This window comes from Drosophila simulans, chromosome X, assembly GCF_016746395.2.
Source record: "Drosophila simulans strain w501 chromosome X, Prin_Dsim_3.1, whole genome shotgun sequence".
NCBI classification, from domain to species: domain Eukaryota; kingdom Metazoa; phylum Arthropoda; class Insecta; order Diptera; family Drosophilidae; genus Drosophila; species Drosophila simulans.
Genome location: NC_052525.2, coordinates 2,240,758 through 2,268,097, shown reverse-complemented (window position 1 = coordinate 2,268,097; position 27,340 = coordinate 2,240,758). Strand labels below are relative to the sequence as shown.

Below are 27,340 nucleotides of genomic sequence, written 5' to 3'. Positions count from 1 at the left end.
TTCCATGAATGGATTATCAAATAATCAATTAAATCAAATAGTTTGAAAGATACAATCATAATAAGCCCTATGTACTATATATTAAACACTGATCCCCCCACATCCCCACACACACACGCCGCTGTCAGAGGTGGGATCTGCGATCTAGGACCCACCTCTGGCGCCAGTAGGAATACACACCCATTCTCATGCTTTCTGCAGTACAAATGCCAGCGCGGCGGAGGCTGCATTCCGAAATCCCAGGTGTGCGATGGCAAACCTCAATGCCACGACCGCAGCGATGAGAGTGCATGTCGTAAGTAGCATTACCATATCTTTTCGCATCTTTTGTCACTCGGGGCTTCTATCAACCACTAAAGTCACATCCAATTTGATTAAACTCGAATTGGGTGTATTTTAAATTAATAGGTATTAACAGTATGAACTTCGCATTTCTATTCATCGCTGCCTTTCTCATCATCGACTCTCCTAATCTCTCCTGCTCTCTAACAAGCAATTGGTTCAATTTAATACAATTAATGATACTTTAGATTAAGACTGAGTTCGAAGCTAACATATGTAGATTAGAACGCAATTCCAATTGGTTTAACTGCTAACTGATAGTGCCAAGCCCGCCGTGTTTACTCCATTTCACAACTCGACTTTTGTTGCTAACTGTACTTTCTCTTTTGTTCTCTCTTCGTCCAAAAAAATGTCCTGTGTAAAAATCTATCCCGTACTTTGACACCCTGAAACGTATTACTCTGCTATCCCCGCTATCGCACAACACACCGCGCCCGCCCCTGAAAACTCCGATCTCCAGACCTCCAGGGAAGGTTGAATAAGACTCGTTTGGGAGTCAAGTGCCTGGAGAGCCAGTATCAATGTGGCGATGGAAGCTGCATCTCCGGCTACAAGCGCTGCAATGGCATCCACGATTGCGCCGATGCATCCGACGAGTACAACTGCATCTATGACTACGAAGACACCTACGGTAGCCCATAGATCCCACCTTTCATCTACTCACCATCCATAGCTCTCTGCAGTAGCGGTTAAAATAGCCCTGAATTCCGAAAAGAATCTCAATGAGAAATTACTGTCTCCGAAGCAATTTTAGAACCAAAGCAGCTATATAGCATCAGAAACGCCCTACAAATTGCTTTGAAATGTAATCTTTCATTGAAAATGCTTGGGAACCCTAGGTGCTACTATTTTAGTCGCAATTGCATCTATCCGCCTGACTTCGAACCTATCGACTTGTCTGCGCGCCTCACCAGTGATCATAACATTTATCTTATTTATCTTTCCAACTTTTCATATACCAAATACACATTCACATGTAAAAACGAAAAACAGACACCGACCCGAACAACAATCCATTGAATGAATGTGATATCCTTGAGTTTGAATGTGACTACAGTCGGTGTTTGCCGCTAGAGAAGAAATGCGATGGCTACGCAGACTGCGAAGACATGAGCGACGAGCTCGAATGTCAGTCGTACACAGGTAAAGACCCCCGAATCGGGGCTAACCAAATGGCATCAGGTGCTACTTGTGCTAAGTCTAATCCTCTAACTCTAACCAAACGACCAACAAACCAACCATCCACTTGCGCTCAATATAAATCATGCACCATCCTACACCCCGTCCAAATTCACATTCACCTCATCATTCATCATTCGCAGACCATTGTCTAGAGTCTGAGTTCGAATGCGATAGCTACTGCCTGCCCCGCGATCAGTTGTGCAACGGAAATCCCAATTGCCAAGATGGCAGCGACGAGCGCAACTGCACCTTCTGCCGGGAAGACGCCTACCTGTAAGACCACAAACCATCTACCCACCAAAGCTACCTCCCCCACACACACACACACCACACCTATCCATTTGATTGCCAAGGCTATTTATTTTTATTTAGTTCTCGTTACGAAACTAAAGTCGAAATTGATCAAAGCTTAGATAATGATTTCCGCCACACATCCATGATCCTACGCATCTCCCTATCCATTCCGATCTACTCCTTCCATATCATAATCATTTCTTTACGTTTTTCATGTCATGGCTCTTTCGACAAAACACGACACACCACATAAACCACATCATCCACCATACTACTCGAACATGAACATCACTCACCGTCGACCATCGCTAACCGAAACTCATCGTCCATCGTCTTCAGTTGCAACACCGGCGAGTGCGTGGCCGATAGTCAGAGATGCAACGGCATCGCCGATTGCGCCGACGGCAGCGACGAGCGTCACTGCGGTAAGAAGTCCATCAGAGCCATAAAGCCAGGAGCCATTGGAATCCGTGGTTCAATCCCAGTCCCGAATCCCCTGCACCGTCCAAGAATGTAGATTTAGTCTTTGCTTTGCTTTGGGTACGCTTGATTTGGTCTTAGATTCTATTCGATTGGCTTCGACCCGGTAAAAACCCGCCTTGGTCCTTTGAAATTGAGTTCTCATGGTGAAATTATCTTTCCACATTCAAGCAAGGATATATTGTCCACCTAACAAGCTAGCCTGCAATGGCACTTGCGTCAGTCGGAGAATAAGGTGTGATGGCATCCGCGATTGCCTCGATGGCTATGACGAGATGTACTGTCCGGGTAATGAATCCAACCTGTAGTCTGTAATCCTTCCAGTTTACTCCTCTGTTCTGTACTCCTGTGAAACTAAAGCTCCTTTGCCAATTCTAATTTCTTCTTACGCGACGAGGCCTTCCAATGGCATTCAACTTGAAATTATGAATGACCGAACTTAAAATTCTTTTCCGTCTCAAATCTGAAAGCAAGCCTATGCTACTGCTAAAACTTAAATGCTTTTCTTTTAACTATCAATGCCATATCAGCCATATCAATCTGTAACCCAGCATTCGTTTACGGTTTTGTCTTGTTTTGTCGTTCCATTGTTTTTGCTAACCTACACACCAACATCCACGCCACACACACGCATTCAACACCACAGAGACCAACAACCACTATCCCACACAAAATGTGAATGTTGTTCGACCAAAACTGGGCCCCAATCCTATACCAAAATCCTGCCGCCCCCACGAATGGCAGTGTGCGAATCTCGAGTGCATCGATCACAGTTTGCAGTGCAATGACTTTAAGGATTGCTCCGATGGATCCGATGAGGACCTCAGCATTTGCTTTGGCACCGGTAAACGAGACAAGTCCTCCACTGACACTCTTTCTTTAGGATACACAAAGATATACTTATTTGATCTATAGTTCCGCCGCTTTCGAGCTCACTCATTTCTTAACTCATTAGCCACAGTTTCCTTAAGAATATAATAATCCGTAAGCATTTAAATGAGATCAAGTAGTTACGTAAGTCTCTCCCAACGGAACCAGGTTTGTATGTGCCCCTAGACTTAGGAGCTGCTCCAGCCAAGACATGAGCTTAATCACAACGCTTTCTTGTCTCTCTTTCTTGCCGCGTCATCCACACATCAAACATTAAACCACACACAACGCACCCTGCATGATGCTACCGATCCGATGCCATTTGAACATTTAGCCACCACCCGACTCAAGCCCAGCGACTGCAGTCCGGACCAGTTCTTCTGCGATGAGTCGTGCTACAATCGCTCCGTTCGATGCAATGGGCACGTGGAATGCTCGGATGGCAGTGATGAGGTGGGCTGTTCACTGCCATGTCCGCAGCACCAGTGTCCCAGTGGCCGGTGTTATACGGAAAGTGAACGATGCGACCGGCACAGACACTGCGAGGACGGCTCCGATGAGGCCAACTGTAAGTCTCCGTCTCCATCGTTCCATGTGTCATATCCGACCAGTTCCTTTGATTTTGAGATCAGGGTTCGCGATCGTAAAATTGAATTCGGCTCAGATCTGTGGAGGTCTGCACGTAATAATTGTTTGAATATTCAACCAAGACCGCAATCTAAGTGTATCTCTCATCGTTTCCTAAGCACATTCGTAAATATAAGCACAGCGCTTATTTTTGATCAGCACTAATGATAGTTAATATTAACACATTCCATTTAATAAGAACGTGCATACATACATCGAAGTTTGATCTGTTAGATTGCAGAGTTTAGTCATATTGTCTTTTGTACAAATCATGTCTTTTTCCAAGAATACATGATGACATATTTCCGATTTCATTTTGAATTGATGTTAGATGTAAGGATTTAACAGGGGTACAGTTATTGCACCCAAACCTCGTACTGCATCCAATATATCTTATGTGCCTTTTCAGTTGCTAATCTCTCTCTTTCTCGTTCTCTATTATTCGTCTCTCACCTCGTTTCTCTATCTCTCACGCTTTCTCCACTCTGCTTTTGATCGTGTGACTATATAATATCATATTATATTATATTATTGATTTTGCGTGTATCACATATTACATAATTACATCCACTTGATCTTGAACTGCACCGCCAAATATCACAATCACTGCACACCACCAACCAAATATCGCATACAGGTACCGCCATCTTGTGCAAGGATAACGAGTTCCTCTGCTTCGATCGTCAGTTTTGCATAAATGCAACGCAGCAATGTGATGGCTTCTACGACTGCCGAGATTTTTCCGACGAGCAGAACTGCATTGGTTAATAGACCACCAAATCCAGTTGATTTAATTCTATTTTTTAAGTTTGCCCAAGCAATTATAATATTTGGATTTATTTAGCATTATTGTTTTAGTACAATTAATCGATGATTCTGAATATAATTGCTATTACGCAATAGGTATTTAAGTTTGCTGTAAGTCCGACTGCATGCTCTGAACATTGTATGCACTGTTTTTGATACTTTTAATTTCTTCGAATCCGATATAGACCCCAAACCTTTCAGAAGTAGCAAAACCTATGCGAGTGCCTGAACTTAACCTGTATTTTCACCTTAACCAACAGGCTGTTACGCAAACCAATTCCGCTGCGACAATGGTGACTGCGTTTCCGGATCCGCTCCCTGCAACGGATATTCCGAGTGCAGTGACCACTCCGATGAGATCCACTGTGGCGAAACCCCGAAGTGTATGCCCAACCAATTCCGCTGCAACAGTGGCCAGTGCGTGAGCTCCTCAGTGCGATGCAACGGACGAACCGATTGCCGCGATAGCTCCGACGAGCAAAATTGCGGTAAGTAAGAGCATTAGATGGTCGCCAAACGTTAGACTCCGAGACCAGCATCATCGTCATCGCCGAACACTGCTTCATTTGCTCGCTTGTACATGCCAAAAGGTCATCGTCATACAGAGGTCAGTCAGGGCCTGGGAACCACTGGAGTTTTCACCACCTCCACGACCAGCACCACTGCCATGACGCCACTGAGAATCATCTGCCCGCCAACCTCATTTAAATGCGAAAACGGTCCCTGCATTTCGCTGGGTCTCAAATGCAATGGACGCGTTGATTGTCCATATGATGGTAGCGATGAGGCGGATTGTGGTCAAATCAGCAACGATATCGATCGTAAGTGGGTCACCCACTGCACCACCGAGATGCCACAGAACCAAAGTTAATAATTAACTGTCCGACTTACCCTAAAGTAGCTACTAACTGCTATCGAGGGCTTTGGCTACCACGCATCTGTCTATCAAACCTATTATCCCCTGATCCACCCTGCCATCCATAACCATAACCGAGTGATAAGCCGACCTTATACGAGACTAATTCTGAGTTTCCATCAATCCTTTTAAAAACAGCCGCCGACAACAGCAATGATCGCAAATCAAACCAACTGAATCTCAAGACCTATCCCGACAGCCAGATCATCAAGGAGAGTAAGTATTGCAATTGTTTTTTCTTTTATTGAAAATTATAAAAAAAAATGAGATGAATCTTCTGTCTGTTAAATGTGCCGGGAGATGTTGTCTAATCTTATGTCTCGTTATTTTGATACCTAAAATTGTTTGGAAAACCCTAATTGCCGTTCTCTGTTCTCGTTAATGCTTAACCCAATCCAATTCTATAAACCAAATAATATATAAAAACCTCAGGATATATTAGGGAGGGTAAGTTGGCCTAACTACAATCACTGTATGCATATCCAATAGTAGACACAATAGTGTCGATGAGCACATGGATCCCAGCACCTCCAGCACTTCGAAATTGCACGAACGAATTTGGCCACAAGTGGAGTTGTACATTGAGTCGAAATTTTCAAACACAAATTCCTTAGAATTCCCCCTTATAGCGCAATGATTATTATTAAGATAAATACTATTCTTTTTCAGTATGATACGAGTGAGGATTACTGTGTGAATAGTTGGTTGTCAAAATTCTTTTCCTGTATTTAGCTTTAGATTTCCATTCGTGCCCTTAAAGGTCATTTATATTTTATATCAGTTATGGTTTTAATGTACTTTAATGAATTAGAACACTTGTATCATATCAACTTTTGAGTTTCGCAAGCCTACTGCATTTTCCTTGATTTGCTTGTCCTTGACGTTCAATGCGTACTTGAACCCCATTAATTAGCCTTTGCACCACAGGTCGCGAGGTCATCTTCCGTTGCCGAGATGAAGGACCCGCCCGCGCCAAGGTCAAATGGTCCCGCCCAGGCGGACGACCTCTGCCACCTGGCTTCACCGATCGGAACGGCCGCCTGGAGATTCCCAATATCAGGGTAAGTTACTTCCCAAACAAACTTAGCCAAGCTTAAATCACTTTGCATTTACCTGTGCTTTAGGTCGAGGATGCCGGTACTTATGTTTGCGAGGCTGTGGGCTATGCCAACTATATTCCCGGCCAGCAGGTCACCGTCAACCTCAACGTCGAGCGCTGTGAGTATGAGTCTAAGTTGAACTGAGTGCTGGGCTTGGGTTTTCTAAGGGTAAAAGATATTGTACAATCCGTGGACGCAGCCTGGGGCGAAAATAAGTACGAGGAGCTACGTTCCAATCGCATACGATACGGAACTGTGCCGCACATCGATCTAGAGTTCTTCGGACTAGGTAGGGTTATATTGTCGATTGGAAGTTGACTCTGGTCTCCAAGAGGTAACCAACACATTGAAAATCGAACTTAAATTAACTTTTCACGATCACCTTGAGGAAAACAATCAATCAATAGGTGTTGGTTACTTCCTTGACCGAATAGAATTTAGCAAGAATCTTAAATAACTTTTGTATTCCCCCGTTGCCGCTTGGCTTTGTTGTTGGTAAGCTGGCCAGCCATTAGAACTCGTTAAAGCTCTCCACATAAATAACACTCTGTTCTTACACCCAACTCTCCTCTCACCAGATAACGACGTTGGATCTCGTCCGGAATCAGCCTGCACGGAATATCAGGCCACCTGCATGAACGGCGAGTGTATTGACAAGTCGTCCATCTGTGACGGAAATCCGGACTGTTCGGACGCCTCCGATGAGCAAAGCTGCAGCTTGGGTCTCAAGTGCCAGCCCAACCAGTTCCTGTGCTCGAACTCCAAGTGCGTGGACCGCACCTGGCGATGCGATGGCGAGAATGACTGCGGAGATAATTCCGATGAGACCTCCTGCGATCCGGAGCCAAGTGGCGCTCCCTGCCGCTATAATGAATTCCAGTGTCGCAGTGGTCATTGTATACCCAAGAGCTTCCAGTGCGACAATGTTCCTGATTGCACGGACGGTTCCGATGAAGTTGGATGCAGTAAGTACCCGTAGGATAGATAATGTAGGCTCGAATCGAATGATTGATTGATTGATTCAGGACGGATATAGTCCTTAGTTGTTTTTAAAGTTCCATTTTTAGTTACTATATGTGCAAACCTCTCTTATTCGCAGTGGCACCATTGCCAATCCGCCCTCCACCCCAATCTGTTTCCCTGTTGGAGTACGAGGTGCTCGAGCTTACGTGTGTGGCCACCGGAACCCCCATTCCCACAATCGTGTGGCGTCTGAACTGGGGTCATGTGCCCGATAAGTGCGAGTCAAAGAGCTACGGTGGAACCGGAACACTTCGTTGTCCGGACATGAGGCCGCAGGACAGTGGAGCTTACTCGTGCGAAATTATTAACACACGCGGCACCCACTTTGTGAACCCGGACACCATTGTTACCGTTAGTCCCGTGCGTACAGATGTGTGCGAGGCTGGATTCTTCAATATGTTAGCCCGCAAAGCGGAGGAGTGCGTCCAGTGCTTCTGCTTCGGAGTAGCTAAGGCCTGCGACAGTGCCAACTTATTTACGTATGCCATCCACCCGCCGATCCTTTCACACCGCGTTGTCAGTGTTGAGCTGAGTCCACTTCGACAGATTGTGATCAATGAGGCAGCCCCTGGCCAGGACCTGCTCACACTGCTCCATGGCGTTCAGTTCAGGGCCACCAATGTTCACTTCAGCGGTCGGGAGACGCCTTATTTGGCCTTGCCCGCGGAGTACATGGGCAACCAGCTCAAGTCTTATGGCGGAAATCTACGCTACGAGGTTAACTACCGAGGCAGCGGAAGACCCGTCAACGGTCCAGATGTAATAATCACTGGCAATCGCTTTACACTTACTTATCGAGTTCGCACTCAGCCGGGTCAAAACAACAGAGTGAGCATTCCATTCGTGCCAGGAGGTTGGCAAAAGCCCGATGGTCGCAAGGCGTCGCGTGAGGAGATCATGATGATTCTGGCCAATGTTGACAATATCCTGATCCGACTCGGATACCTGGATAGCACCGCTCGCGAAGTGGATCTTATAAATATTGCCTTGGACTCGGCAGGCACTGCCGATAAGGGACTGGGTAGTGCGTCTCTCGTGGAGAAGTGCTCGTGCCCACCTGGTTATGTTGGTGATTCGTGTGAGTCCTGTGCCTCCGGTTATGTGAGACAGCCCGGTGGACCTTGGTTGGGTCACTGTGTGCCGTTCATCCCTGAACCTTGCCCATCCGGAACCTATGGAGATCCCCGCCGTGGTGTGCCCTGCAAGGAGTGTCCTTGTCCACTAACCGGCAGCAATAACTTTGCCAGCGGCTGTCAACAAAGTCCTGATGGCGACGTGGTTTGCCGATGTAATGAGGGCTACACAGGCAGGCGGTGCGAACAGTGCGCCGCCGGATACCAGGGCAATCCTTTGGCTCCGGGAGGAATTTGCCGCAGAATACCCGATACTTCATGCAACGTGGATGGTACGTACTCCGTTCATTCCAATGGAACCTGCCAGTGCAAGGACAGCGTAATTGGCGAACAGTGCGACACTTGCAAATCAAAGAGTTTCCACCTCAATTCGTTCACCTATACCGGTTGCATCGAGTGCTTCTGCAGCGGAGTGGGCTTGGACTGCGATAGCAGCACGTGGTCTCGCGATCAAGTAACGAGCACGTTCGGAAGATCACGCGTCGATCACGGATTTGCTTTGGTTACTAACTATATGCAACCTACGCCAGACACCGTACCTGTCTCAATGGCCGGAGAACCCAATGCGTTAAGCTTTATAGGATCGGCTGAGCAATCTGGAAATACGCTCTACTGGAGTCTGCCAGCCGCCTTTTTGGGAAACAAACTTTCTTCATATGGAGGCAAGCTGACTTACACCCTAAGTTACAGTCCGCTGCCCAACGGCATTATGTCCCGGAACAGTGCCCCCGATGTGGTGATCAAGAGTGGCGAGGATCTAAGGCTCATCCATTATAGGAAATCCCAGGTTGTCCCCAGTGTGGCCAACACCTATTCCGTGGAAATCAAGGAAAGTGCCTGGCAGCGCGGCGACGAAGTGGTGGCCAACCGTGAGCACGTTCTGATGGCACTTAGCGATATTACGGCCATCTACATAAAGGCCACATACACCACTAGCACCAAGGAGGCCTCATTGCGACAGGTGACTTTGGACGTTGCCACTCCCACGAACCTTGGCACTCCCCGTGCCGTCGAAGTTGAACAGTGCCGCTGTCCAGAAGGCTATTTGGGTCTTTCTTGTGAGCAGTGCGCTCCTGGCTATGCCCGCGATCCGGAGGGCGGAATCTATCTGGGACTCTGCAGGCCTTGTGAGTGCAATGGACATTCCAAATATTGCAACAGCGATACCGGCGACTGCGAAGTGAGTACCCGACGCGAGTACCAAGGCGATGACGACAACTAACTATTACTTTATATAATTTTCAGGAATGTGCTAACAACACTGAAGGACCTAGCTGTGAGCGATGCAAAGCTGGATATGTGGGTGATGCCACCCGTGGAACAATTTACGACTGCCACCTCGATGAAGACTACCCGATGCCGATTGATCCGGAACCCGGCAACCAGACTTTGCAATGCACAGCCTATTGCCAAATAGAGGGCATCTATGATTGCCGCGGCAACGACTGCCTGTGCAAGAGGAACGTGATTGGTGATCGATGCGACCAATGCCGCCCTGGAACCTATGGACTGTCAGCTCAAAATCAGGATGGCTGCAAAGAGTGCTACTGCTCTGGGTTGGCCAGCCAGTGTCGTTCGGCAGCTCTCTACCGCCAGCTAATACCGGTGGACTTTATTCTTAACGCACCATTAATCACAGACGAAAACGGACTTGTCCAGGACACGGAGAACTTAATTCCCGACATATCTAGGAATATGTACACCTACGCGCACCCCTCCTATCTGCCCAAGTACTGGAGTCTTAGGGGAAGTGTGCTGGGCAACCAGCTATACTCGTACGGTGGCCGCCTGGCGTACAGTCTAATAGTGGAGTCACATGGCAACTATGAGCGTGGCCACGACGTCGTGCTTATTGGCAATGGACTGAAGCTCATCTGGTCGCGACCCGAGGGAAATGAGAATCAGGAGGAATACAATGTCCAACTGCACGAGGACGAGCAATGGACCCGCCAGGATCGCGAATCGGCACGACCGGCTTCTCGGTCTGATTTCATGACTGTGCTGTCGGATCTGCAGCACATCCTGATCCGAGCCACACCCAAAGTGCCCACACAACGTACTTCGATCGGCAATGTCATTCTGGAGAGTGCGGTGACCACAAAGACGCCAGGAGCAACGCATGCTTCCGACATCGAGTTGTGCCAGTGCCCATCCGGATACACGGGCACCTCCTGTGAATCCTGCGCACCTCTCCACTACCGCGATGCCAGCGGCGCTTGCAGCATGTGTCCTTGTGACGCTTCCAACACGGAGTCGTGTGACTTGGTCAGTGGCGGATACGTTGAATGTCGTTGCAAGCCACGTTGGAAGGGCGATCGGTGTCGCGAGATCGGTGAGTGAAAAACTTCAAGTATCGTTACTCATCAAATGACATTTGTCCTTTTGCCGCTCTTCCCATTTATAATCACTGGCCTCTAGCCAATCTTCTGCATATCAAACTACAAAAATTACTCTCATACGATATCCCCGTTCTTTAGGCCCGTGTCCAATTCAAGTTCCAGGTTATATAACGTATTTGTACTAGTAGAAGAGACCCGTTTTGAATTTAAAATACCCACTTAGATTTTGTGAAAGTAACATTAGGTCGAAACTAGGAATGTCCGTTTAAAAAGAAAAGTGCTTTGTAAATTCAAGAACTAGAGCCAAAACCCCGATGAAAGTAAACGTTTTAGAGCAATACGATTTTGTGTAACCTTTTACCATTTTTCGACCTTTGGAAGCTGCGCAATCTAAGTTGTAGGTATTACACGATCGGATACCCGATTAATGAAATCTTTTACCTATTTGATTTATTTTCTCCTTTCTCTCTCTCGGACCTTGTTTTCCATTCTTTCTCCGTCATGAACTCTGAACCCCATCGAATTTCGATACCAACAATATTAAAAAAAAAACAAATTTAAATTTGCAATCATCAAAACCAACAAAAATCCCATCCATCCACATTCTAGACACATCGCCCATTATCGAAGAACCGCCCCAGATATGTGATTTAAGCAGGGGATTCTGTTGCAGCGGCTTTCAGTTCGATATCGCACCGAATGAGACAATCTCGTTCAATGACACACTGCAGATATATAAGGGCAACAGAATCATAGGAAATATGACCAAGCTGCGCTACGGCTGTCCATCGCGAGGTTCGCTCCAATCTCTCCGATCCACCGAATTGAAAAATAAAAAACACTGAAAACCACTCAGGCGTCTGCAAAACACCACAACTGTTGCTTTCCTAATACTCGTTCCTTTATCTCTTACACCGGCACTCCTAAAACTCCACTCTACACCCTATATAAAGAATCTTCCCAGCTTAGATATGTGTAAAGATCTGTAGATCTGTGTGTAGAGCGAACCTAACTCGTAAATCTGTGGCCTAAACCCCAAGTAGTCCAAGTGGGAAGTATCCACAACTCTTGTAATTGAGTTAGCTCCTGTATTCCGCCTCTCTTTCTCTGACTCTGTATCTGACCTTTCGGTGACTTAAAAACCACTTAGCTAGTCTATGTGTCTTAGTACTTGTCTTACCCCAACGTAGTTTTTGCTCTCTATGTACAGATGCCAGACTAGTGCCTCTGCTCCTCCGAACCCTCCTTGACAAGTCCAAACATAACGTCTCTTGTCTCTGTCTCTGTGTGTATCAAATATAATGTGTATCTTAGCTAGCTACCAGTCTATAACGTCAGCGACAACAAAGCCAACAAATATTGGCCCGTATCGCGCTGAAGTAGCTTATGACATTGCCATAGATACTTATAGCCACTAACCCAAAGTTAAAAACTTCTATGTAAGTTCCACCGTGCGATTCATAACTCCGGGACACGAATTCGGTGATATCGATAGCTCTAATGACTAACAATTAGGTGACCTTGATGACATACTGACTAAACTACTAAGAAACAGCGTATCTATTTATCTCGTTTAATTAAAAGTACGCTGTAAAGTAGTTACTTCATGTATTAAGACTAACCATTAAAAATAACTTCGATAATCTTGAAACGCACTTTCTCCGTGTTTGTTAACCCATCTGTCGCCTAACCCTCGAATCTATAAGTTAGCTGGAGTCATCCCAATTAAGAGGATGCGAATTTTAAGAAACCAAACTTAAACCCCTAATTAAACCGCCTGGCTTCGTGGCCAACTAGGAGTCATTAAGCTGCAACCACATGTCACTAACACACTCTAAGGACCACTTTAGACGATTTGAGTTTCCATACGAGTTTCTTATATTAAAAATTCAACCACCTATCGTTTAGTTACAAATCTTATTAAAGCAAAATGAAATGTAAGAACTCGAATGAGATACCGCCTCGTTTAAAAGGGGCTTTACTCACACCGCAAGAAACTCAGTTTGTGGGAAACCACCAGGGTTATGACCAGGATTATGTCTAATCGATGTTCCTCGCCACCCTAGACACCAGCGATCCAACGGATAACAGTACCGACGATCCCGTGCTCACCCAGATTATCGTGTCGATTCAAAAGCCTGAGATCACCATTGTGCCAGTGGGCGGTTCCATGACCCTCAGCTGTAGCGGTCGAATGCGTTGGAGCAATGTGAGTGTACATGACTTTGATTTGATCATAGTATATATTTTATCCAGAATTTTATGTAATGACTATGTATAACACATCGAATTTTGTATCGTCCAGAGTCCAGTTATTGTGAACTGGTACAAGGAGAACAGCCGTCTGCCAGAGAATATTGAAGTCCAAGGCGGAAATCTGTATCTGTACGACCTACAGATCAGCGATTCTGGAGTCTACATCTGCCAGGCCGTCAACAATGAAACCGCCAGCGTGTTTAAGGACACTGTATCCATTACCATAACCAGTAAGTAATGCTCATCTGTCCGCAAATGTGTACCAATGCATTAATCATTCGCTTAACCTTATACAAATTGCCGCATTTATCAAAGGATATGCCCAGGAAATGCTGGCACGCTACGGTATTTTACATTTTTAAACATAAGATATGATTTTGTATATGGATTTTACCTCATTAAGCCCCCAATATCTATGAAAGCCGTATTGACGCTCAGTATCCTTTTCTTAAACTTAAAATGTAACCCACAGAGAAGGACCAGCTCTCACCGGCTGAGATTGTGAATTTACCGAGCCACGTTACATTTGAGGAATACGTGAGCAATGAGATCATCTGCGAAGTACTTGGCAACCCAGCACCCAGAGTCACCTGGGCGCGAGTGGATGGCCATGCGGATGCCCAAAGTACCCGGACATACGACAACCGCTTGATCTTCGACTCGCCAAGGAAGTCGGACGAAGGTCGCTATCGCTGCCAGGCGGAAAATGAACAGAACCGCGATGAGAAGTACGTGATCGTCTATGTCCAGAGCAATCCGCCCCAGCCGCCGCCGCAACAGGATCGCTTGTACATCACACCGGAGGAGATTAATGGCCTGGCCGGCGAGACCTTCCAGCTGAACTGCCAATTCACAAGTGTTGCCTCTCTGCGCTACGATTGGTCGCACAATGGTCGCTCCTTGTCCTCTTCGCCCGCGCGAAATGTTCAGATCCGAGGCAACACCCTGGAAGTTCGCGAAGCCAGCGAAAGCGATTCCGGCATCTACACCTGTGTGGCCTACGACGTCCGCACCCGCCGCAACTTCACCGAGAGCGCCCGTGTTAACATCGACCGACGCGAGGAACAACCATTTGGGTGAGTATAGAAAGGTCCCAAGAGGACTGTACTCCTTATGTGGAGTTTGAAAGAACGATGATCTTGATGGATGCACTTATAAATCACAGCAACAAACCGGTCATCGAGAGCTTGGAGCAGAATATCCTGATCATCCAGGGCGAGGACTATAGCATCACCTGCGAGGCGAGTGGATCGCCATATCCATCGATCAAGTGGGCCAAGGTGCACGACTTCATGCCCGAAAATGTGCACATCAGTGGCAACGTGCTGACCATCTATGGAGCACGATTCGAGAATCGTGGTGTCTACTCCTGCGTTGCCGAAAATGACCACGGATCCGATTTGTCCAGCACAAGTATCGACATTGAACGTAAGTTTTCAGCAGTCCATGACCCTTTATTTACTACATAGAGTCTATATAAGCTGCGGTTAAAGAGCGGGTGCTTTTATAACAAGAAGTGCAATGGGGTTAGCAAAAAAGTCGGCGATGAAGACTCCTTTGACCGCATCTTCTCTTAACTCTTTCATTCTGACAAAGAAATACACAAAAGACAGAAAAAAAGGTAACCCACTAACGATGCCTTTGCTCTATTTCGTACTGTTGTCTCTCTTCCATCACAAACACTGATTACCTTGCCCCCTTCTTTGAATTTTAATTTACATTACCCTGTGCCCTAACCCAACCCAATCCCACCCGATCCTTGATCTAATTTAAACCCAAAACTTCGCCATGCAAGTGCACAAGAGTGGAGTTGGTAATAAGACAGGTCCGCACAGTCTGATCCTAATACTAATTGGTGCCACCACTGTGGTTTACTTGCTTGCAGCCCGGGAGCGGCCGAGTGTAAAGATTGTATCGGCGCCCCTGCAAACATTTTCGGTTGGCGCTCAGGCATCCCTCTACTGCAGGGTAGAGGGAATTCCCGATCCGACCATCGAATGGGTTCGTGTGGACGGCCAACCGCTGTCGCCGCGTCACAAGAGCCAGTCACCCGGCTACATGCTGTAAGTAGTACAACGTTCGGACTCTCCTAAAGCTTCAATTGCTTTATATATACTTAATAATTCTCTGCAGGATCGACGATATCCAGCTCGAGGACAGCGGCAACTACGAGTGTCGCGCAAAGAACATAGTTGGCGAGGCGACCGGCGTGGCCACCATTACCGTCCAGGAGCCAACTCTCGTCCAGATATTGCCCGACAACAGGGACATTAGGCTCACGGAGGGCGATGAACTCTCACTGACCTGCGTGGGCAGCGGCGTCCCAAGCCCGGAAGTCGAATGGGTTAATGAAATGGAGTTGAAACGGGATCTCTACAGCCCCCCGAGCAATGAAGCGATCCTGAAGATATATCGAGTGACCAAGGCGGATGCAGGCATATACACCTGCCATGGCAAAAATGAGGCGGGTAGCGATGAAGCTTACGTTCGCGTGGAGGTCAAGGAACGGCGCGGAGATATCGGAGGAGGTATGTTGGGATGTAATTGAAAAATGTACTGTGCAAGTAAGCTTATATAGAAATGGTTTTCATCGTTGTTAATTCCTGCAAGAATACAATTTAACGCCAATCTTGAAATGCATTTTACAGTTGATGATGATTCCGACCGGGATCCAATAATTCAAAATCCGGCACAACCACAACACCCTGGCATCCAACAGCCGGGCAGCAACCAACTCCTGGCCACCGACTTTGGCGACAATGTGACCCTGACCTGCGACGTGTTCCAAACCCTGAACACGCTCTGGGAACGCGTCGACGGAGCACCACTGCCCCGAAATGCCTACACGATTAGAAACAGGCTGGAGATTGTGCGCGTGGAACAGCAAAATCTGGGCGAGTACCGCTGCAATGGAATCGGTCGCGATGGCAACGTTAAGGCCTATTTAGTTAAAGAGCTGGTCCTTCTGCCCCTGCCCCGAATCAGGTTCTACCCGAATATCCCGCTGACCGTGGATGTGGGTCAGAACTTGGATGTGCACTGTCAAGTGGAAAACGTGAATCCGGAGGACGTCCATTGGAGTACCGACAACAATCGACCACTGCCCAGGTAGGGGAAATGCCAACACATAGGGGGAAAGTGTTTAATGATACCTGATACTACTAACCTCTTACCTCTTACCTCTTGCCACCCATCTGACTCCACTCCAGTTCGGTTCGCATTGTGGGCAGCGTCCTGCGCTTCGTGTCCATCACACAGGCGGCTGCCGGTGAATACCGCTGCTCGGCCTTCAACCAATATGGAAACCGATCGCAGATCGCAAGAGTGGCGGTGAAGAAGCCCGCCGACTTCCATCAGGTTCCTCAGTCCCAGTTGCAACGGCACCGCGAGGGCGAAAACATCCAACTGCGATGCAGTGTGACCGCTCAATATGGCGTAAAGGCTCAAGGCAATGTTGAGGTGAGTGTCCTCCTATCACCGAAAATCCCTTGAATATCAATAGCAAAACATCAAGAACTTCCGTTCTCTTGAGAATATGAATGTACCTTCTAGCCATACACTGGTCCTATATCTTCAGTAATGGATTAACGTCTTCATGTCCGTTACAGTTCAACTGGTTCCGCGACGACAGAAGACCCCTGCCGAACAACGCCCGTACGGATAGCCAGGTCCTGGTGCTGACCAATTTGCGATCCGAGGATGCGGGTCGCTACATCTGCAACTCGTACGACGTGGACCGTGGGCAGCAACTGCCCGAAGTATCCATCGACTTGCAAGTACTAAGTGAGTAATCGCCACGCGTTAGGTTTTCTGAGGCCCCGGAATCTCCGACTCCGGCTTAGAGGTGGAGTCGGGTCCGCCGGTCCGCAGTCAGAAGATGTCGAGTCCGACAAGCAACCTTACTTCCATTTCGCCCCTGAAAAGAAAGAAAAGAAAAGAAAGACCCATTCAAGAATGGGCTTACTCCAAAGAAAATCAATTTTGAACAAAAGCTTGTTAGGCCAGACCGAAAACCAAACCAAACCAAACCAAACTAAATAATTAAGAAACTGCGAAAAGAGTAATAATGCTTAAATGTATAAGAAAAGGAAGAATTTTCAAGGATTAGGCTTTGTTAAGCAGGTTTGATCGTTCGCTGATTTTACTAATTCCCCACTCAATTGAATGATACATATATACATATATACACACATATATATATAGATATAATACTCCTATATATATAAACACATCAATGTACTCGTATCTGTTAGCCTAAACTCAAAATCGACCCTAAGATAATGGCACGCAGTCGATGTCAGATAAACACCCTGTATATATGCAAACGGAAATTGTCAGTCCCCCCCAACAACTAAAATCGAGCAATATCTTTATGTATATATATATGTCCAGCACCATAGGCAGCGGTTCCAGGGTCCTACGAACAACACACTATGTATATAACAAATGACCAGCAAAAGATATCGAAATCATTGAACGAACTTTGGTGGCGGAGTGACAAACGAAGGGGACAACTACCAATCATGTAGTAATTCTTAGTACCAAGTCCATTGCATGCAAACAATGTCCGAATCCGAAGATTTTCCGAATGTTGTTCCATTATTTTTTTAACCAATTGAAATTCTAGCAAACTAAGCTCTGAACAATCGAAATTATACACCACACGCACACTTATATATACATATATAATATATATACGAACATTCTTACAACTTGATAAATCTTAAGCTTACCTAAATGGCTGCCAAAAACATTTCTAATACGATACATTTAAGTAAAGCCCACTTAAAGTGAGAAATAAACATATTATTAACATTAAAAACTTGCACAGCGAAATGTGTAAAGCAAATTGTAACATATTCTTTTTATTTACATTCCAAGCTCTTGCAGAGTCCATTTGTTGAGCCTAAAATTTGTATATTTATTAACTTATTTCATTTGTCCGAGCAAATTAGAAGAGCAAACTCTGTACATAGTTATACAAATTATTTAAAAATTCCAATTAAAATAATATGGTACCATACTTGTGGATCTGCACGGGTATTTAGAGCATCGGTTGACCGATTCTGGCCATTTTTCGTTGCGTTTTTATTAACATATAAAAAACAAAAAAAAACCATTCTGGTGTCGGCTCCTCTCTCTTTATCGCTACCCCTTGGTGTTGTTTGTCTATATCGGTCCCATTAAAAGTTAAGCTAACTATATTATGATTTTATCTTATTTACCGTGGTTATTGGTTGTCAACTGTTTGTTTGTGTTTTTGTGAATTAATAAGTGTAAATCAACGACAAGCTAATTATCTATAATTTAAGCACTGCACACAATCCACTGCCATTTCCACCACTCCATTCTGGAGTTTCTACAACTTCACTGAATTCGCACCGAAAGCACAAGGAAAAAACAATAACGAAGGAATCCAGCACCAATTAAATTGTAAATAATAAATGTAGCTTAAACTTTTTGGTCCTGAATCAGTCAAAATCAGTCAAACAATCAGATGCAAATGAATCAGTTCGAAGAATCCGTTGAGTCGTAGGTTTTACAGTTCCACCTACTTTTTTTATGCAAATGGAACACATTAATTAATTTGATAATTTGATATTTATTTCTTCCTCTCTCACGCTCTTCTCTCTCTCTCTTCCACTTTCTTACATGTGCGCTTGTTGAAATATTTTTAATTACCCTTTGATTTGACTTGACTTAAACTGTTTACTTGGTAAATGCTATATATGATATGGTACACTGTGTGCGCTTTTGCTGTTCCCATGTCAAAAAATCGAAAAACTCAAAAAAAAAAAAAAAACCGAAAAACACACAAAACACAAACAAATGTAATGGTATGGCATGCAACTGCAATCAATCGAACGAACGACGCGACTACAACTGCCCAGGAGCTCCCCAGTATCCTTACAATCGGTTCAAGGGCGGTGTCTCCCTGAAGGACACGCCCTGCATGGTTCTGTATATTTGTGCAGGTGTGTTACAGCCACTGCCGCCTAACCAAATCTAATCGCAGCGATCCTCCATTATACGATTTCTATATTTTTTGTATTTTATTGAGTTCCCTTGATTTTGTTTGACCTTTTATTTTCGTTTATTTTGCATTTGTTTTGTATTATTATCCTAATGATCTTTATATCTGTATTATGTACTGCCTAACCCTAGATCAAAATAAGTTTTATAAAAAAAAGAATCAAAAATAATACCAAAAACCTGTAAGAAGTTGCTTTAATGAAACTCCCCCAGCCCACCACCACGCCCACTAATGCACATTGTCCCACGAGTTTCGGTTCGATTAGTAAAGCACCATCGCAACCGCTCCAGCATGTGTGGATCCCCGATTATTAGTAACATTACATTGTCCAAAGTAAAGCATACCCTATACATAAGACCCTCGGGCTTTCAGTTCTATACATATATAGGGTTTAGGGACCAATACTAACCAAGGGCTTTGGTGCTGCGGAGGCTGTAAACTCTTGCTAATGTTTTACTTTGTGCCCTCTCAAAAAAAAAAAAAAAAAAAAAAAATACCGAAAAAAAAAATTACCGAAATTTTCGAACCGCAAAATTACGATCTAAAAAAAAAACGCCACAGACTTCAAGAGCAGCAAACTGTCGCCCGCGAAGCCCATCACTTCCGGACCAGCCACCACTCGGGCTCCAGCCATCTCGTACGTGTGCCAACCCAACGACTTCAAGTGCGTTTCGCATCCGCACACTTGCGTCAGAGCCAACATGGTGTGCGATGGGATTTACGACTGTACGGATCACTCTGACGAGTTCAACTGCATCGGCGGCAAGGGAGGCGGCAAATCAGGATCCGACTCGGGATCGGGGAGCTTTAAGCGCTGGAAGAAGAGCCCAGAGCAAGGAAGGAGGAGCCCGGCGAAGGCCGTTAAGGAATGGAAGCTGAGGAAGCGCAGCTTCGGTTGGTCCCAAAGTTTTGTCTCTATCCTCACCGCAAAAGCTTTCTCTCTCACTTTCTACCCTGGTATCGCTGTCTAATACTGAACTGTACCTATTTGTGTCCAAGTCCTCCTACCCCCAGTTCCACCTCTATACGATCCCACCCGATATTCTCTCCCTAGTCCCAACTATCTCTTCACTCCTTTCGCTGGCTGTCCAATTCCGTAATGCTCCCGGGTGCACAAAATCGTAGAGTTGAAGCGATTGCAATGGGCACTCAAATGGAGGCATCCCAATCGGTCGATAGACGACTGCGATGAACGACCAACTGCACCAAAAGAAAGCAAGCGAGACCCAAAAATGGAGAAACGTCGAGCACACGCACCTAGATGGGGTTAACATGTAACAAATAACGATAAGCGATAGCCAATCGATCGATACTTTTGCAGCGCTGTGCGGGTTGGCAATTTAACAGGTTCTAACCGTGGATGTTTGTGAATATGCATGCGGCTGGCTACAGAGTTACTAACAACTATAACCCAATCTAGACTTAAGAACAATACACATTGTGTAAATAATACGAGACACTGCCTACAACACACCTACACATATGAGCGCGCACTCAAAGCCACATGATCTTCGATAGCTAAGTACCCCAAATTTTTGTAAAGTGTACCCTTAACCGTATCTACCTTATATGTATATGTATTTGTAAAACCAAAAATCGAAATCAAATCATCTGTGATTTTAGTGGTAACCCGAGTCCAAATTAGAACTGTAGAATTCCAAACGCTCCAGATGAATGATGAACGAAAACCAGTACAAAACCAATCTAAAAGACCCCATATGTAACACCCCATGTATTCGTATTTGTGTGATTCGATCCGTAGCAGTATTGAATAATAGTAGCTCCATAAAATGTAGTTCACCTCACCAATCCACAAAGTCCCTCTCTGTCGCCTCTCTAAATGTATATCGTATATCTATGTATTGTCTAACTAGGAAACCAAATTCCAAATCGAAACAACTAAAAAATGCCGAGATGCGATGGTAGTCGAACGATAAACTATAAAATGAATTCAAATACTTGTTATATCATGTTTGCAGAACAATCAATAACGTATCGTTCGATGACTATCGCTCTCCTTCTGTTTGAACGCCCAATTTAGACTTGTAATTTTGCTAACTGTTTTCTCTTTCTGTGTATTTTTTACTATCTTACTCCCATTTCCATCGCTCACCACCACACAAACACGAATAAACCACCCACACAAATACACACACATAAACACACGAACACACACATGCACCCATGCACTTGTGAATTGTCGCTGAATTGTGATCGTTCCGCCGACCATCCTTGTCCACCTTGTCGACCTGTCGCCTTCTTTCAATGTGCGTGTGTATCTGGTGTCCTGTTGACGGTTTGGCGGTATCAGCGGCTACCCCGCCACCCAACAGCCCCATCTACCTGCCGCCGCAATTGCCAGCAAAGAGCCGCGACTACAGCCTCAAACTGGACGAGCAGTCCTCGAACCTGCGAGCGGGTGAATCCACCGACGTCGAGTGCTACTCCTCCGATGACACCTACACAGACGTGGTCTGGGAACGCTCTGACGGGGCTCCACTCAGCAATAATGTCAGGGTTAGTACGAATATACTATCTCCTAACTTTCCTGTCCCTACCACTTTCTACTCCGAATTAGCTAATACTTTTCTTTTTGTGCTTGATTCCTATTCCTAACATTCCTAACGTTATCGTCCTTTGATTTCCAGCAAGTGGGAAATCATCTGGTGATCAGTAATGTGGCGCCAAGCGATGCCGGTAACTACGTGTGCAAGTGCAAGACGGACGAAGGGGATCTGTACACCACCAGCTACAAACTGGAGGTCGAGGATCAGCCGCATGAACTCAAGAGCTCCAAGATAGTTTACGCCAAGGTGGGCGCCAATGCCGATTTGCACTGCGGGGCCGATGAAAGTCGACAGCCCACCTACCGCTGGTCTCGCCAATACGGGCAACTTCAGGCTGGACGCAGTCTAATGAACGTAAGTCCCTAATGCAAAGCAAAAGTACAAACCCTAATCAACACCCTTTGTCCATTTCAGGAGAAACTGTCCCTGGACAGTGTGCAGGCAAACGATGCCGGTACGTATATTTGCACCGCTCAATACGCCGATGGTGAGACTGCGGACTTCCCCAATATCCTGGTTGTGACTGGGGCCATTCCCCAGTTCCGGCAGGAACCTCGCAGCTACATGAGCTTCCCCACGCTGCCAAACTCTTCGTTTAAGTTCAACTTCGAGCTGACCTTCCGACCGGAAAACGGCGACGGTCTTCTACTGTTCAACGGACAAACCCGCGGCAGTGGCGACTACATCGCACTTTCGCTCAAGGATCGCTATGCGGAGTTCCGCTTTGATTTTGGTGGTAAGCCAATGCTGGTGCGAGCTGAGGAACCACTGGCGCTGAATGAGTGGCACACGGTTCGTGTGAGTCGCTTCAAGAGGGATGGATACATCCAGGTGGACGAACAACATCCGGTGGCCTTCCCCACCCTGCAGCAGATACCCCAACTGGATCTGATCGAAGATCTGTATATCGGCGGAGTGCCCAACTGGGAGCTCCTGCCCGCCGATGCTGTTAGCCAGCAAGTTGGCTTCGTGGGCTGCATCAGTCGCTTAACCCTGCAAGGACGCACCGTGGAACTGATCCGTGAGGCGAAGTACAAAGAGGGCATCACGGACTGCCGGCCATGTGCGCAGGGACCTTGCCAAAATAAGGGAGTCTGCTTGGAGAGCCAGACCGAGCAGGCCTACACCTGCATTTGCCAGCCGGGTTGGACTGGAAGGGATTGTGCCATTGAGGGCACCCAGTGTACGCCCGGAGTCTGTGGCGCCGGACGTTGCGAGAATACGGAGAACGACATGGAGTGCCTGTGCCCACTGAACCGATCCGGAGATCGATGCCAATATAATGAGATCTTAAATGAGCACAGTCTCAACTTTAAGAGCAACAGCTTTGCGGCCTATGGGTGAGTTATCAATAACTCAAAAATAAAGTTATATCTTAACTAAATACTGAACATTTCTACTTTCCGCAGAACTCCTAAAGTCACCAAGGTCAACATAACGCTCTCCGTACGTCCGGCAAGTTTGGAGGACTCCGTGATTTTGTATACTGCAGAATCGACTTTGCCCAGCGGCGATTACCTGGCACTGGTACTGCGTGGTGGTCACGCGGAGCTCTTAATAAATACGGCGGCTCGATTGGATCCCGTGGTAGTGCGATCTGCTGAGCCACTGCCTCTGAACCGCTGGACAAGAATTGAGATCAGACGTCGCCTGGGCGAAGGAATCCTACGGGTGGGCGATGGACCAGAGCGAAAGGCCAAGGCCCCAGGCTCGGATCGAATTTTGTCCCTTAAAACGCACCTCTATGTGGGCGGCTACGATCGCTCCACGGTCAAGGTCAATCGGGACGTGAACATCACTAAGGGCTTCGATGGCTGCATCTCCAGGCTATACAACTTCCAAAAACCTGTCAATCTCCTAGCGGACATCAAGGATGCGGCAAATATTCAGAGTTGTGGGGAGACTAATATGATCGGAGGCGACGAGGATAGCGACAATGAGCCACCAGTTCCGCCTCCAACTCCAGATGTTCACGAGAACGAACTTCAACCATATGCGATGGCACCGTGCGCCAGCGATCCATGTGAAAACGGGGGAAGCTGCAGTGAGCAGGAGGACGTGGCCGTATGCTCCTGTCCTTTCGGATTCAGTGGCAAGCACTGTCAGGAACGTAAGTCAAATACAAAAGGGGAGCAAGGACATCTAAACCTCATCTCAAATCTAATTGCAGACCTCCAACTGGGCTTCAATGCCTCGTTCCGAGGCGATGGGTACGTTGAGCTGAATCGAAGCCACTTCCAACCTGCTTTGGAGCAATCCTACACTTCTATGGGCATCGTCTTCACCACCAACAAGCCGAACGGTCTGCTGTTCTGGTGGGGCCAAGAGGCCGGAGAGGAGTACACCGGACAGGACTTCATAGCTGCCGCAGTGGTGGATGGCTATGTGGAGTACTCCATGAGGCTCGATGGCGAGGAGGCGGTGATCCGGAACAGCGATATCCGCGTAGACAATGGGGAGCGGCACATTGTGATCGCTAAGCGGGACGAAAACACCGCCATTCTAGAGGTCGATCGCATGCTGCATTCGGGCGAAACCCGACCCACCAGCAAAAAGTCGATGAAGCTGCCGGGCAATGTTTTTGTCGGTAAGTGTCCTCATATTCATGGATATAAAAAAGCATTGGAGCATAGCAGTTTTGTATTAATCGTACCCAATCATTCTTTTACCAGGTGGCGCTCCTGACCTCGAGGTGTTTACGGGTTCCCGATACAAGCACAATTTGAACGGCTGCATTGTGGTCGTCGAGGGCGAAACTGTGGGCCAAATTAATCTTAGTTCTGCTGCCGTTAACGGAGTGAATGCCAACGTCTGTCCCGCGTAAGTAATCCTGAATCTAAGCTAAATTGCAGAAAAAAATCCCGGGTTTCGCCACTTATCAATCCTATGCCTGCGATTAGTCTATGGAGTCCTTCTAGCCTTGTGCACCAGGAGATCGGTACTGATGTAGTTATGGACCACCACGTGATTGGCAAGGATCTCAGTTTCTTCGACGAGCTGGATCAACCACCACCGGTGCATATCCTATATCCGCGTCCCAAAATCAACGAGTTTCCCACCAACAAGGCTCCTCGAGTGGTCCTACCACTATCACTTTCCTTATCGATACTCCTTTTGAGTTGTCGGTTATCGGTGATATCCTTGTGTCTATTGCCCGCTCCAAGCTAAGCTAGTATTGCCAGGGTTGTAACCGAAATGACAGCGAATCATGAGGCGAACTAGTTAATCGCCATCAGTTGACTGTGGCAACTGTACCCCTAACTTAAACATAAAAGGAATTTTGTTCCATTTTTGTTAACCTAAAAGAAGAGCGGCTATGACACTTCTCAAGTCCATGTGGCAACATAATATTTGAGCTGTTTTAGCTAGATTGTTTAAAGCCCATAAAAGGCTCTTACCGTCTACTTTTAAAAATAATATGAAAATCAACCTATGATGTTTTAAATTTTAATCTGTGTAGAAATGTGTCTGCAGTAAAATATTTAAAACCGTTTGAGTATCTCTGACATTTTGAAAGTGTTTAATCATTCCAAATATAGGTATAACAAGTGTCATAGCCGCATATCCTAATCCTTTTACAATATAGTCAAATACATTTGAAAGTGTTACCATTGAAATTATCGTGCCATATCATTGCAGAATATCATGTTATATTATACAAAGTATATTAGAACGGCAGACGGATAAAGGAAAATAGATAATCTACTATATTAAGCTATCATAAAGGAAATTAAATCCATAAGAGTTTTTTTTTCTAGTCAAATAGTTAGCACCAAGTCAGACATGTGCGGAGTTCACACATATGGTATTGTTACAGATCCTATCTAGTATTAGCCAATTCTAACTGGATTGTACTCGTTTCGAAGCCAAGCTCAGGTCACACAACTCTAAAGCTATATATTTGGTCACATCCGAACACCAGTTATCTATAGGTAGAAAACTCTTGCATAGATAGGTAGTTCAAACATATCCTATAGGAAAAACCCTTAAAACAGATATCTGTGCATATATCTATCCTAAGATACGGTAGCTGTAGCTCAATGTAGTCAAAATGTATTCTGCTTTGTGACCATATCTATAAGCTCTATTGTTATTTTAACCAGTAAGATATTTCAGTTTGGAAGGGGGAATACCTATATACCATATGAAACAATTATAAAATTATATTTAATTTTACCAGATCTCGAAAAGCTGACTACGTTATTATTTGATATAGCTGTGTATTATCCATGCTTATTAGCTAGTTGTTCTTATAAAGATGGGTAGTGCTGAGATGCGTAGTTGCCCAATTATTTAAAATAATATACATATATGTATGTAAGAAGTTATATTCAAATTTACATTGACATTGAGTGTACGAAGAAAACCATAGTTCTTCTTCGCGTTGAGGCAAAGTCTGAAAATGCAGTTTGGCGAGGCTTTTATCAAATTTTAAATAGAAGTAATGTCTTTATTAAAGTTACGCACAATTTTGATTTCATATTTATTTCTTAAGTACAAGTTTTTATTTCCTTAATTTATTTACAATTTCTTTCGTTTCTTCATTTTGTTTTATTAGTAACGACGATCCACTGGGAGGAACCGAACCGCCAGTCGTCTGAGGACACAACCAACAACCGAAACTAGCTTTTTAATTAAACATTAACAAATGAAACAAAACGAACAACAATTTTTATATATACAACATATGCATAAGCCCAAGGAAATCCACAAAAATTGAATATTATATCACTTACACATAATATAAAAAACAAAAACAAAAGAGAAACGATCACTTCAACTACAATTGCTTCTTCGATCCTTAAGTCTAAGTTAAAGATTGTAGCAAGGAAAAACGCGAAAATATCACAAACATTTATTTAACAAAAACGCCATGCAAGAAGTGAAACGAAACAGATACAATAATGCAACTAATGCAAATAATACAGAAAATACAGTTAAAGCCTAGAACCCTAAGAACTTACTAACTAACTCGAGCAACAACAACGCATACTAGCCAACTGCAACCACAAAATCCACAATAGTGAAGGCATTTTAATTATAATTTTAGTCTCTAGCTTATACCTATGACTACGACTCTTTTTTTGCCAGCCCAGTGTAAAAAAGTTGGAGATCGCAAATTGGCCCTACACACACACAAGACCACGTTATTGATTAAAAAAAAAAAAACAATTGATAATATACCTACATATAATGATAAATGAATTACTAAGAATGCAACTATTGTGAACGAGCGATTAAAAAGTGGAGTGGATAAAAGCAAATGCAGAAGATATATTAAAATGAAATCAACAACAGTCTGCAAGGTGTTTAATTGTGGGTGGAGTTCTTCATTCATAGATCATCATTTCCATAGATCATCTCCATCTC

The 27,340-nt window shown here is 45.3% G+C and overlaps 1 protein-coding gene across 23 annotated transcripts in view; it reads left to right on the top strand.

Annotated features, from left to right (window-relative positions):
* Window positions 1-27,267, top strand: part of LOC6724963 (basement membrane-specific heparan sulfate proteoglycan core protein) — an 80,488-nt gene extending 53,221 nt beyond the window's left edge. For 3 of the 23 annotated variants that reach the window (XM_016173087.2, XM_016173050.2, XM_016173068.2), the window contains 24 exons: window positions 3,503-3,736; window positions 4,863-5,090; window positions 5,657-5,734; window positions 6,446-6,579; window positions 6,643-6,736; window positions 7,197-7,583; window positions 7,718-9,954; window positions 10,020-11,106; window positions 13,180-13,322; window positions 13,419-13,599; window positions 13,842-14,445; window positions 14,535-14,797; window positions 15,255-15,432; window positions 15,503-15,897; window positions 16,018-16,477; window positions 16,579-16,828; window positions 16,978-17,152; window positions 21,715-21,920; window positions 22,052-22,324; window positions 22,385-23,310; window positions 23,380-24,080; window positions 24,141-24,557; window positions 24,643-24,790; window positions 26,529-27,267. In XM_016173087.2, the coding sequence (XP_016037856.1) occupies window positions 3,503-3,736; window positions 4,863-5,090; window positions 5,657-5,734; window positions 6,446-6,579; window positions 6,643-6,736; window positions 7,197-7,583; window positions 7,718-9,954; window positions 10,020-11,106; window positions 13,180-13,322; window positions 13,419-13,599; window positions 13,842-14,445; window positions 14,535-14,797; window positions 15,255-15,432; window positions 15,503-15,897; window positions 16,018-16,477; window positions 16,579-16,828; window positions 16,978-17,152; window positions 21,715-21,920; window positions 22,052-22,324; window positions 22,385-23,310; window positions 23,380-24,080; window positions 24,141-24,557; window positions 24,643-24,790; window positions 26,529-26,571 (9,842 nt within the window). In that variant the 3' untranslated portion in view covers window positions 26,572-27,267. Of the gene's footprint in view, window positions 1-201; window positions 296-802; window positions 974-1,335; window positions 1,486-1,664; window positions 1,798-2,157; window positions 2,244-2,469; window positions 2,587-2,944; window positions 3,143-3,502; window positions 3,737-4,432; window positions 4,559-4,862; window positions 5,091-5,192; window positions 5,424-5,656; window positions 5,735-5,950; window positions 5,966-6,445; window positions 6,580-6,642; window positions 6,737-6,817; window positions 6,908-7,196; window positions 7,584-7,717; window positions 9,955-10,019; window positions 11,107-11,722; window positions 11,909-13,179; window positions 13,323-13,418; window positions 13,600-13,684; window positions 13,715-13,841; window positions 14,446-14,534; window positions 14,798-15,164; window positions 15,433-15,502; window positions 15,898-16,017; window positions 16,478-16,578; window positions 16,829-16,977; window positions 18,219-19,260; window positions 19,345-19,964; window positions 20,298-21,714; window positions 21,921-22,051; window positions 22,325-22,384; window positions 23,311-23,379; window positions 24,081-24,140; window positions 24,558-24,642; window positions 24,791-24,870; window positions 26,478-26,528 lie in introns of those variants that run through there. The other 20 variants (XM_016173059.2, XM_016173070.2, XM_016173080.2 and 17 more) reach the window with 18 other exon arrangements.
* Window positions 27,268-27,340: the final 73 nt, after the last annotated feature.